At 37.5% G+C, this 12,429-nt stretch overlaps 1 protein-coding gene across 2 annotated transcripts in view; it reads right to left on the bottom strand.

The window, feature by feature from the left end:
• The window catches only part of LOC122142358 (cytosolic sulfotransferase 1-like), a 31,204-nt gene extending 25,103 nt beyond the window's left edge, over window positions 1-6,101 (bottom strand). Inside the window, exons 1-2 of one of the 2 annotated variants that reach the window (XM_042752773.1) lie at window positions 5,576-5,943; window positions 759-2,140 (exon numbers count right to left, since the gene is read on the bottom strand). In XM_042752773.1, coding sequence (XP_042608707.1) covers window positions 1,980-2,140; window positions 5,576-5,759 — 345 coding nt within the window. In that variant the 5' untranslated portion in view covers window positions 5,760-5,943 and the 3' untranslated portion in view covers window positions 759-1,979. Of the gene's footprint in view, window positions 1-758; window positions 2,141-5,575 lie in introns of those variants that run through there. The other variant, XR_006158565.1, reaches the window with a different exon arrangement.
• Between the last annotated feature and the right edge of the window lie 6,328 nt (window positions 6,102-12,429).

Genomic DNA, 12,429 nt, shown 5'->3' with positions numbered 1-12,429 from the left:
TCTCTTTTCTCTGTTTGCGCTATTCTGCCAGTGCGATTGGCTTCGCATTTGTTTTGCCTGTTAGCTTACAACGAACGCGCGCAATCACATGCAGCCGTTGTTAGCTGAGTAATACTACATCTAGGAGTTTCGCAGAAGATATGAGAGCATTTATCCTTGTCACCAGTTTTGTTACATCTTCATTAGATGAACGTGTACTGCATTAAACGACGACACTGACACAAGGCTCGTACAACGCAACTATACTATCTGTTCACTGGTATACAGGTGACATTCTGCCCATACAGCGAATGTGCCAGTACGGGGTTTCATAAATCAAGTCAAGTCAAGTCAAGTCTGCTTTATTGTCAATTCTTCCACATGTACAGTACATACATACAGAGAATTAAAATTGCGTTATTCTCAGACCCATGGTGCATACAGATAACACTAACAGTAGAGCCTAAAAATACAGAAAGATACAGATTAAATATAAAATACAACTATACAAATAAGGGCATGTAAAACAATAAGGAAAAATAAAAATAAAGTTAAATAATGAGAATAGGAGTAAGTGCAACTGGATGGTAGTCATTGAAGCAGGAAGGAGACGGCTTCTTCGGGACTGGAATGATGGTGGTATCTTTGAAACATGTGGGAACAACAGCCTGACTAAGTGAGATGTTGAAAATATCTGTGAAGACATCAGTGAGTTCCGCTGCACAGTCTCTCAGTACATGCCCAGGAATGTTGTCAGGACTTGGAGCTTTGCATGCATTGATTCTGCTGAAGGATCTCCTCACGCTGTCTGGGGTCAGCGGCATCACCTGGTCACCGGGAGGAGGTGAAGTCTTCTGTGCAGTGGTGCTGTTTTGTTCCTCAAAGGGAGCGAAGAAGGTGTTCTACTCGTTCAGCAGGGAGTTGTTGCTGTCCGCGGTGGGGGTTTGTAGTCCGTAATGGTCTGTATCCCCTGCCACAGGCTCAGAGTGTCTCTGCTGTCGCTGAAACGATGGTCTATCCTCCTGGAGTACTGTCTCTTAGCCTCTCTGATGCCGCGGGATAGGATGGCCCTAGCTGTCCTCGGGCTCACCTCATCTCCAGCTCTAAAGTCAGTGTTCCACGTCTTCAGGAGTCTGTAGACCTCCCCTTTAATCCACGGCTTCTGGCTGGCCCTGACAGTGATGGTCTTTGTGACTATTACATCATCAATACGCTTGGTGATGTCGGCAGTGACCATCTCTGAGTACTCTTGGAGGTCTGTAGTGTTGTTGTATGTGGCCCCTGCTTAAATATATTCCAGTCAGTGGTGTCAAAACAGTCTTGAAGAGCTTCTGACGACCCTTTCGGCCACACTTGAATTTGCTTGTGAACTGGTTTGGTGACTTTAATGAGCGGTCTGTATGCAGGCATTAGCATGACAGTGATGTGGTCTGCGGCACCGATGTGGGGAGGGCCTTGTATGCTCTTCTCTGTGTGGTGTTAACAAAGTCCAAAATGTTTTTAACTCGTGTTGGAAAGTTAATGTGTTTGTGTATTTTTGGGAACACCCTTTAAGTCTGCATGGTTGAAATCCCCAGCTATCATGAGAAAAGCATCAGGGAGGGCTGTCTGTCTGCTGCTCACTGATGTGCTGGTACAGTTCATTTAGTGCCTCACGTCTGTTGTTGTTGTTGGAGCTGGGAGGGATGTATACAGCAACGTGCAGTATGGCTGTATATTCCCTCAGTAGATAGAATGGGCACAATTAATAACTCCACCATGGGTAAGCAGTGTTTGCAGACCACAACAGCATCGCGGCATCACGCATCATTGATGTAAACACAAAGCCCGCCGCCGTGGGTTTTACCTCCCGCGACGAGAGCACTGTCCGCTCGATAGCATGTCAACTGATCAAGAAGAATAGCGCAGTCTGGAACACTGTTGCTGAACCATGGTTCCGTGAACACAAAAATGTTAGCCTAGCCCGGATACCTCCACACTTACCCCTCTTCTGCTTCCTCTCACGCCACTTGTGGCGACTCCGCTGTGGGCAAGATGCAGTAGTGGGGGTCGGTGATGGTGTAGGCTTCCGGAGCAGACCGAGATCCCGCAGCTGTGGTTCTGCCGACATCCAGCAGAAACTCATGACTGTATGCGGATACGCGTTTTGTGGCATCTTCTCCTGATAACCCCGAAACAAACTTAAATTACACTTTCAGTTTTGATAGTACAGATAAGAGCAATACATCAATCGAATCTGTAAAGGGTCTACTTTTATTTGTATACACACATAATAACAACAAAACTTTGTGCATTTATAAAATAAAGAAAACAACAGAGTGCGCTGTCTGCCGTCTTGGTTCTGCGTGATCTTCATTTAGAAATGCGTCAATAAAATGTAACTCAGCAAATACTTAACACAGAGACATGAGAGAGATATCTATAGAAAGCTTGACATGTCTACTTTTAAACTAAGCAAGTCTTATCGAAAAAAAAAAAATTCTGTGATAAAGTCCAGAATACATATGAAAACAACGCTATATCCAGTCTTTCACGTCTCCCTTCATTATATCTAATGCGACCCTGCCCACGCGCTGAACGTGCTATTGATATTTTAATAGATAATGTGAAGCTTGCAGCGGGTAACCGCCTACATGACAGCAAACAAAACAGTGAGACTGTTCTTTGAGTTTTTTTTTTTTTTTACTGTTCGCTTCGCGCTGAGAGGAATGAAACCGGTACATAATTCACCTCAAGAAGATGTGCTGGGAGGAATAAGATTTGGATTACCTCAGAAAGAAGAATGAAGTAGCTTAAACCAGCAGAGATTATAAACACGAGTAAGTCTTTTTTATTATTAATCCACTTCTATTAGTTTTCATATAACTTGTACACATTTTACTAGTTAGACTTTTTCCAAAATATAATTCCTGACTAAATGTATAATCAAGTGAAACATCATCTCAATGTTTCACGATGCCAGGAATGTTTTTTTTTTTTTTTTTACGATATAAAAGTAATATGAGGTATGTCCCAGGTATGTGATGTTCATTTATATATTTCAACATGACACAATACCAGTCAAAACTTTTGAACAGTAAGATTTTTAATGTTTTTGTAAAGAATTCTCTTCTGCTGACCAAGCCTGCATTTATTTGATCCAAAATACAGAAAGTTGCATTTGCTTGTGAAATATCTTTGATATTTTAAACAACTGCTTTCTATTTGAAAATATTTTAAAATTTAATTTATTCCTGTGATCAAAGCTAAATTTTCAGCATCATTACTCCAGTCTTACTCCAAGTGTAACAATATACACTATACAATTCAAAAGCTGGGAGTCAGTATATGTAGAAATTAAAACTTTTATTTAGCACACAAGTGATGATAAATACAATAATCATGTTACAAACGCTGCTGTTCTTTCAATTAATCAAAAAATTATATAATAATAATAACAATTTTTTTTAGTAGCAAATCAGAATGTTAGAATGATCTCTGAAGGATCGTGTGACTGGAGTAATGATGCTAAAAATTCAGCTTTGAAAGTCAGCTTGTTCCTAATAAATTGTTTAACTGTACTCGCAAGTGAATCTCAAGTTATTTTGTGGGATAATTAAATATATTCTAAATAAACTACAAACATGAAAATATATACATTAATTTTGTCCTAACATTCTTTATTGTAACTCTTCCCTCTTGGTCACATACCTGGTTGAAAGGCTCATTATGCAGCTCATTATGCAGCTGAGCCTTTGTCTTCTCAGGTGTGAATCACACTAATATTCATGGTCAATCACGCCTACTCGCATATGCCCTTTCGAAACAAAAAGTATCTTAGAAAATTTAAATCAATCTACTGTTTTCTTTGAGCGAGTAAACAAGATAATTTTTAAATTTTAATGCAAAAATTCTAGGCTACAAGGTCCATGTTTGACAGTCTTGTGAACAAATGTTCTCTAGGTGTTTTATGACCTTATTTCAGTGACTTCAAAATTTTAGTTTTCCACTAATCACAGATTAACGTTGTTTTCTCAAAAACACAACCATGTACATACATGCTATTTACATATTATTGAAAAAACACGAAATCACCGTTCTGAAGGGAGAGAGAGAAGCCGCTGCGTGTGGACGCACTGCTCATCTTTTACTCAACTTTTACCTCTTTTATAAGGACAAAATGTACAATGTTTGAAATGCAATACACAACATAGAGTTTGGTCCTGCAGACACTCATGTTGTTCTGAGAACCCAGCTTGGCTATGTGCCCAAAGTTCCACCTACTCCTTTCAGAAACCAACATGCAAGCACTCCCTTTCGGCGAGGAAGAAACTGATGAATTGTGCAACATTAACATTTTTAATATTAATATAGTTTTGACAATCTGAACTGTATAAAGTGTTGTATAAAAAATGCAATTTTATGATGATTTATGATTTGTGATAAAATTTTCATTCTTTATGCAAAAATAAGTCATCAATGCTCCACCGCATAATTAACATGTTAACCCCCCCCCCCCACCTCCTAAATTGTAGGGCACAAATTCAAAATAACTAAGTTAAAATATATTCTGTGTATGTGTATTTCATAGAGGTTTAGATTACTATAAAATGCTTCTTTAATTTTTTTTTTAGTAGATCTTAATTTAAATGCTTTAATTTCATAATATAACATACTTTAAGCCAGTACTGTAGCCAGTAATTGACAGTACACAATGACACACACCTTGTTTTTCATAAACTATCTGTTTAATTGATTAATTTTTTATTTTGTTGAACTATTCTGGGTGACTCTATGATTAAATATTACTTACATTAAAGATCAAATAAAATAGAAATAGCACCTTAAAGTTACAAGTTGCAATTGCATGATATAACAACTTTTTGTGTGTACACTGTATAGGTCTAGTATAAGAAATGTTTTTGCTAAGGTGGCCAAATTGTCTGCCCAATAGAGATTAGTTTTGCTATGAAAGAAAAGAAAATTATTAAGATAAGTACATTTCACTTAATAGCCACCCAGTCTAACTAAGGCAGGCATACGTTGTATTTTAAGCATTCAGTGGGAAGTCCTTAAATGTGTTGCCCTTAAACACAGCCTGAGAGATGAATGCTTAACCAAAGCATCTAAAGACAACACAGGAAATTACCCCTGACTGTGAGTTCCAGCAGACCTCCCTGTTGATAACATTACCCCAAATGGTTTAAGCATCAACAGATCACCAGAACTAGAGACATGACAACATTCAGATATAGTTTTATCCTTAATATTAAAGTGATGCGATCATGTTCACATTAAATGCACAACAAAACATACTTAACATTAGTTTTTCATGTGATGCTACAGTATGCCAGGACAAATAATCAGCCAATCTAAAACAGATACTTAAATTTGTATTCCAATAAGAGATGAAAGTCATTCACAATGAGAGTGAGTAAATAATGACAGAATTTTAATTTTGGGTGGACTGTTCCTTTAAATCTATTGCTCAAACACAAGAGGGTGTGCAAAGTAAACATTCCATTGTACAGTGTAGTCTGGTCACACAGTAACTGCACATGAAAAAAAACACTTGACCTTAGGATGATTAGCAAGTTATTTTTAATCTGTATTTTACCTGCTTTGGGATAAGTAGAGATGAGTAGGTCTGATGGGTCAGGACAGAATTCTGAAACTGATTTCCAGGTTTCAGCAATGGTGCTCATGAGAGGGACACCCTGGACATCTATTAGAGGAAAACGATGAATAGCATCACCTGCCCTCCTAATGGCTTCTTCATAGCTCAGCTGCTCCTTTTCCATCACCACACAAACGTCCTCTGGAATATCCTCCTATTCTTTTCAGTGTCCTCTCTCAGCCTTTTTCTAACTGTGTCGCTATATTTCTATCTACTCTGCTTTGGGTGTTACTGTAATGAGTTCCTGAGGTGCAGAGCACTTATATAACTCATGGACAGCCGGGGCTAAATTCCAAACTTTCAGCGATGTTATCTTAACTTAAGTGCAAGGGAGTGTCTGACAAGTATCACTTTAAATGGAAAAAGTGGACAGATCAGATTTCCTCTTAAAAATATCAGAATCAGTTAAAACTTAGCAAGAAATGCCCAAATTAGTTCAGCATGATCATTTTTTCATCATACTTGATTTATGTGACCATTTAGAAAACTACATTTCTGTGTATACTGAACTAAGCAGTTAATATTCAGTAAAATGTGGTGAGTAAAAAAAAATTCAGGATGCGTTTCAGATTTAAAAACGTGTCTGTCATTTAGTGAGCGCTAAATATTTCTTGTTTGTTATCCATCCATCCAACCATTTTCTATAACTGCTTATCCCATGTATGCCTATGGGGCCATGCTAGAGCCTATCCCAGCATATCTTGGGCCATAGGCGTGTATATATACACGTTTTTTTTTTTGTTTTTTTGCAGTATTTCACATAATTTCCCTTTTGAATTATGCACAGCTGTATTATTATAATGTTCCTACTATGAGACACACATGGCTAATAAGGAATTATGGTGTTTTAATGTCCTGATCGATATTAACAAACTTGAAAATACCCTCTGCAAATCAAGAGTGTCTGTCCACTTACAGACACTCCCTCATCTGGCATGGGTCAACTTTGTACTGCAGGTTTAAGTTATGAGCTAAGCAGATACTAGCTATGAGGAATGTCAAAAAAGTTAAATTGCCCTCAAAGTTTAGCCTCACAGGAAACCAACAAGACCAACCATAAACACATATTGTACAAACTCATTCATTAGACTTGCCCATTTTGAGAAAAACAACAACAAAAATGTTATATTTTCTAACCTTTGGACTTTGTATCATCTAGTAATTTATTAGCTACAATCATATGAACATCTTTTACCTAATGAGATACTTCTGAATATATACACATCCACTAGCCTACTGCTATCAGAGAATTACCATGTTAAAAAGATAGTTCACCCAAAAATTAAAATTATGTCATCATTTACCCTTATGTTCCAAACCTGTATGACTTTCTTTTGCAGAACAGTTTTGTTTGTTTGTCCATACCTTGAAAGTGTAATGATGCCCAGTCCAGTAATTTTCATTTGTGAACTATTTGTTTAACATTAGTAGAACATTGGCTTCAATATTTGGAGCGTTTAACACTTTATCTGACTTGATAATTCAATTCAAGTTTTCAATTCAAGTTTATTTGTATAGCGCATTTTACGATAAAAATCATTTTAAAGCAACTTTACAGAAAATTAAGTTTCTACAATATTTAGGAGTAGCTTATCAGTGGTGACTGTCAGTTTATGTGCATACGGCAAAAATGTTCAGAAAAATCAATAAAAGACGTAAACAAACAGACGATTAACACTATTAACAGCAATTATGCAATCAAACTTATAGCAAAATTTGGTAGTTCTGTATGTTGTCTCTGGGTTAGCATCATCTGAGGTCCTCTGAGGGGCTGGCATCATCTCTTCTCAGGTGTTCTGGATCCAGACTGGAGCTTATGTAAATCCTGTGTCACAACAGAGAAACAAATAGAGACATTGGGCCCTATTTTAACGATCTAAACGCAAAGTGCACTCAGGGCATGTCCAAATCCACTTTTGCTATTTTAACGACGAAAAAACGGTTGGCGCGCCCGGGCGCATGGTCTAAACGGGTTGTCCCTATTCTCTTAATGACTAATGGGTGTTTTTTGGGCGTAACGTGCAATAAACCAATCAGTGTCTCATCTTCCATTCCCTTTAAGTTCCAGTTGTGCTCGTGCCATGATAGATTTGCTATTTACACGGTGGAATTTGCCAAGCGCAAAGACAGAACGCGTCTCCTAGATGAAACGGAGCTGCTCGTGTGCGAGCCTAATTCTGATACATGCGATGACTATCCATTATGACATGTAGGCATTTTTATATTTAATTTGCATTGAATTGTTTTTTGTGGATTGCAATCATTTAATTTTTAATATTTTTATTGTTTGTGTTTTTTTGTGTTTGGCTTTTTTTTGTGAGCAGCGCGTACGCGCGTTGTGGACCTGCCTATACTAACACGCTCTTTAATTAAATAACAAAGAAAAAACATTGCGCCAGACTTTAGACCAGGTTTGAGTTGGTCTATGCTGCAGTCTATTTTCAGCTCCTTAAATGCACCTGAACACACCACTTTTTTAGACCAGCACGCCCATGGGCGCACAAATGGGCGCAAATTAATTTGCTAATTAAACGACGTGACGCTGGATGGGAAAATGCGAACGGCGCCGGACTGAAACTAGCAAACACACTTGCGCTGCACCTTGCGTCGCATTGCACTGGGTGTATGATAGGGCCCATAATTAGCGTAGCTGCTGTTCCAGCCAAGTAAAATTAATTAGTTTAACCCAAGCTAAAGAATAATAATGCGCATTTGATCAGATATAACTGAAGTCCAAAATTATGATAAAACCATGACAGTCCACCCTAAACACCATCCTTAAACTTAGCCCACACAACACATTGGGTAAAGTGTTAGAAAATTGACAATTAAGTTTTGGACTATATAATAATGTAGGGGAGCTAAGAGGAGAGAGGAGGGTGTGTGAAAAAACTTGATGAATAATTATAATTATAATTAACAAATATTTGTTCTTGTTTTAAGCATAAGCTCACTTCATTTTATAAATTTCTTACAAAACAAGACTTCATATCTTCTTAAAAAAAAAAAAAAAAAAAAAATTGTGTGTTTTTGTTGGGGTGAGGTGTTAGGATTGGGAAAGGACCGTGAGCCTGGACTCAAACACGGGATGCCCAGTGCGCTGCCCATGAGGCTATTGGAGCTGACAACTTAATATCTTCAGTTTGCATCTCAAATGTAACTTGATTTAAGGATATTTGTATTGCAAAAAAAAAAAAAAACTAACTAAAAATATTGAGAAAGATATTATTATTATTATTATTATTATTATTAAGACTTTGTTCCAATTTAAGACCTTTTTAGGCCCCGGTCAAACAGAACTCGTTTTTCAGGTCTGAAAACGTGAGGCGCACCGCAGCTGTCCTGTCCATGTAGTGCGAGCCCGCTCTCTAGTTTGCTGTTAAACTGTCATATTAGCAGAAACTTAAAAAAAAAAATGTACAGCTCCGGGTAACCCGTGACAGCCACAAGTTTCTCCTCCATCATTGCAGTGTCCAAGCAACTGCAAACTTTCATCAGCATAAAGGAAGGCCCGCCTTTCCATTCATTTGATTGGACAATGGAAGAAACGCGAATGACGTTGTGCGCTTTTCTGCTCAGAATTACTTTTTTTTCAATTTCAGAGTGCTCCTGCAAAAACGCGAAGTGCCCGGGGCACATAAACAGCATGCAAGATGCTCACTGCCAATAGAAAACAATTTTAAAAAGGCGTCACATCACAGTCCAAAATAAAGGATAATTTTGACAAAAAGTCTGTCAAACATTAATTTGAGGTTGATGATAAAGTGCTTGTGTTATTGCCTTTGTCAGGTGCCTCACTGCAAGCAAAGTTTGCAGGCCCATATGAAATAGAAGAGAAACTAATTGATACAGATTAAGTTGTACAAACTCCTGAGAGGCAGAGAAAGTCTCGTGTTTGCCACTTAAACATGAAATCATAGACTCTGAGAATGCCTGATGTGCCTCAACTTCTCCTACTATAGCAGTTCCTGTGAAAGTAGTTTTTCGTCTACTGATTGTCCATATGTGGATGGTCTTAGTTGGGACAGTGCTGCCACATCCGGTGCTCGCTTACAAAAATCTAGTAACCCTTGCAACTTTAAGTTCAAATCTCTCCCATTTACCCGAGTCATCTCAAAATGAGTTGTTACAGTTAATTGGAAAATTTTCTCAATTTTTCTCAGACGTGTCAACTGTAACTTCTGTATTAAAGCATGATATTGATGTTGCCTGATCATCGTCCAATTAAGCAAAATGTATATTGCGTAAACCTTGTAAAACTTGAGTTAATGAAATAGGAAACAGGCTACCTTGTGAATCATGGTTTAGCTGTGCGTAGCTCTAGTCCCTGGTGCTCACTGTGCTCGATGGTTCCTAAATCTGATGGGTCCTCATGCTTCTGCACAGACTACAGAAAGGTTAACCAGATCACCAAAGCAGATTCCTATTTGCTTCCAAAAATATTAGATTGTATTGACAGAATTGGGAGAAGTTTGTTACCAAGTTAGACTAACTTAAGGTTTATTGGCAAGTGTCACTTACAGATTTACGTGCCTCTGAGATTTCGGCATTTGCTACTCCAGATGCCTTCCTATAGTATAAGGTATTAGCTTTCAGACTTAAAATTGCTCCAGCAACATTTCAGCGTTTGATGTGTAAAGTGCTGTCCAATATGAATAATTGTGAAGCCTATTTTGAGGATGTTGTGTGTTACTCAGAGACCTGATCAACTCATTTGAAGACAATAAAGACATTTACAAGAAGTGTTTACTAGATTTCAAGAAGCTAATTTAACCCTAAACCTCGCCAAATGTGAATTTTGCCATGCTACTGTTAGGCATTTAGGAAAGGAAGTCAGTCAGGGTAATGTACGACCAATAGAAGCCAAAAGTCATTGTCATTGTTAACTGTCCCATACCTCAGACAAAGAGAGAACTCCAACGCTTCCCGGGCATGGCTGGATACTACAGAAATTTCACTACATCAGAAATGTTTTTATTTGGAATATATTTGATGTTGCGCATTATTCAGAGACCTGATAAAGTCATTTGAAGACAGTAAAGACATTCAGAAGTGTTTACTAGATTTCAAGAACCTAATTTAACTCTAAACCTCACCAAATGTGAATTTTGCCATGCTACTGTAAAGAAGTTTCACTTCGTCAGAAAAATTTCTACCGTAATTTCAGTACTTGCACATCAAGTATAAGAAAGGCAAGGATAATGTTATTGTTGATTCTCTGTCAAGAACTTGTCCTTAAACATGAAACCTGTTTATTCTTGTGTATGGGGTTGTTACGTCCCCAATGTTCTATTTCTGTGTTTTCTTTTGTTTTGGGAGGTGTTTGTGTGTCTTCTGTACTGGAAGAAAACTGATTGGCTCCTGCAGTCTGATTGGTGTCATGCCCTGTTTGGTCAGCTGACTCCTAGCTACCTATTAAAACCTCCTTCATCACTTCCTACATCATCCTTGTGCTCACTCACTGTGTTTGCCCTGCTTGAATTTGCTAGTTAGTTTCATACCGTGCTAGTAAGACTGTGATAGTACCTGTGTGTGTTCATTTGAGTGTTTGCCTGTGAGAAATTGATTGTTTGTTTGTTAGTTTGCTAACTACCGCACATTCATTGACTTATTCTGGATTGCACCTGTTTGGATCTGTTAGCTCTCATAAATGTAAATAATTGTACACAGTCTTTTGGGGATGTAGGGAGTCCGACGCCATTTTTGTTGGAACCTTTATTTATTGTTTTTGGATAGGGAGCTATGGAAGTAATTGTATTTTCTTTTGTGAACTAGGGCAGGTAGAGGTATATAAGAATTAGCTGTTTTTGTTTGTCATTTTGGCCTTGTCGGCTCCCAAAGCTAAATTCCCTAATTGTATTGTATCATTGTTATACTCATTGAAATATTGCTCATTCGCTTTTCAAAAAGAACTCTACTGTGTCATACTCTCTTTCATGTTACGCTTTTACCCTAAATGGGGCGTAACAACCAAAGAATGTCTGACAGCCTGCTTATGACCTCCAACAAAAAGTATTGAACAAGTGGACACATTTATTCATTTATTGATTAACTGATTGATATGATCTTTTTTTATGTAACCCATGCACTGAAGTTTATTGTACAGTATGTTGTATTGTGTGTTCTATGGATAATCCTGTATTGAATCATTTGAATTTTGGTATTGCAAGACAGAACAAACATACTGTAGCTGCAAACTTCTTGGCAGATAATATTTTGATCTGTACCTATGTTGTTAGCTCATTGTTGAATTGAAGTGACTCTGTAATTTTCTGTAGATTAAGAATGTATATTTTTGTGAATTATTTTATTTGGTTTTAAATATTTAATAGTGGGGTATTTGGGAGAATAATAATAAAAAAAAAAATTCAGAGTACCAGAACAAGTTTTTTTTTTTTTTTTTAATGTTTTTTTATGTCATCATTTAACTGTATATATTCAAAGTATGATATGGTAAATTGTATTTTGACTGAATAAGATTAAACGTCATGAACAGGCCTTTATTGTATAAATGGCCCAGGACCTTTCTACCCTATCAAAAGCATTTGTCTGCATCTAGAAATAAAATGAAAAATGGTGTTCTGTTTGTGTTAAAGGAACTGTTCTAGTTTGATCGGGGTGTAACAAGATTCACAGATTCCAGTCTACCTGCCATTACTTTGCTGATGATTTTCAAGTCAACATTAACTAATGGTACTGTACAGTAGCTGAAACATTGGCTGTAATGCCTGTTTGGTTTTGTAATGAGAGAAGAGCAGTATTTATATGTTGAGGTATAGTTTTTTTCATAAATT

The sequence above is a fragment of the Cyprinus carpio genome, chromosome B25 (assembly GCF_018340385.1).
Source record: "Cyprinus carpio isolate SPL01 chromosome B25, ASM1834038v1, whole genome shotgun sequence".
Taxonomy (NCBI): Eukaryota; Metazoa; Chordata; class Actinopteri; order Cypriniformes; family Cyprinidae; genus Cyprinus; species Cyprinus carpio.
Note: the sequence above shows the minus strand (reverse complement) of the source record. Positions and strands in the feature narration are given on the sequence as shown.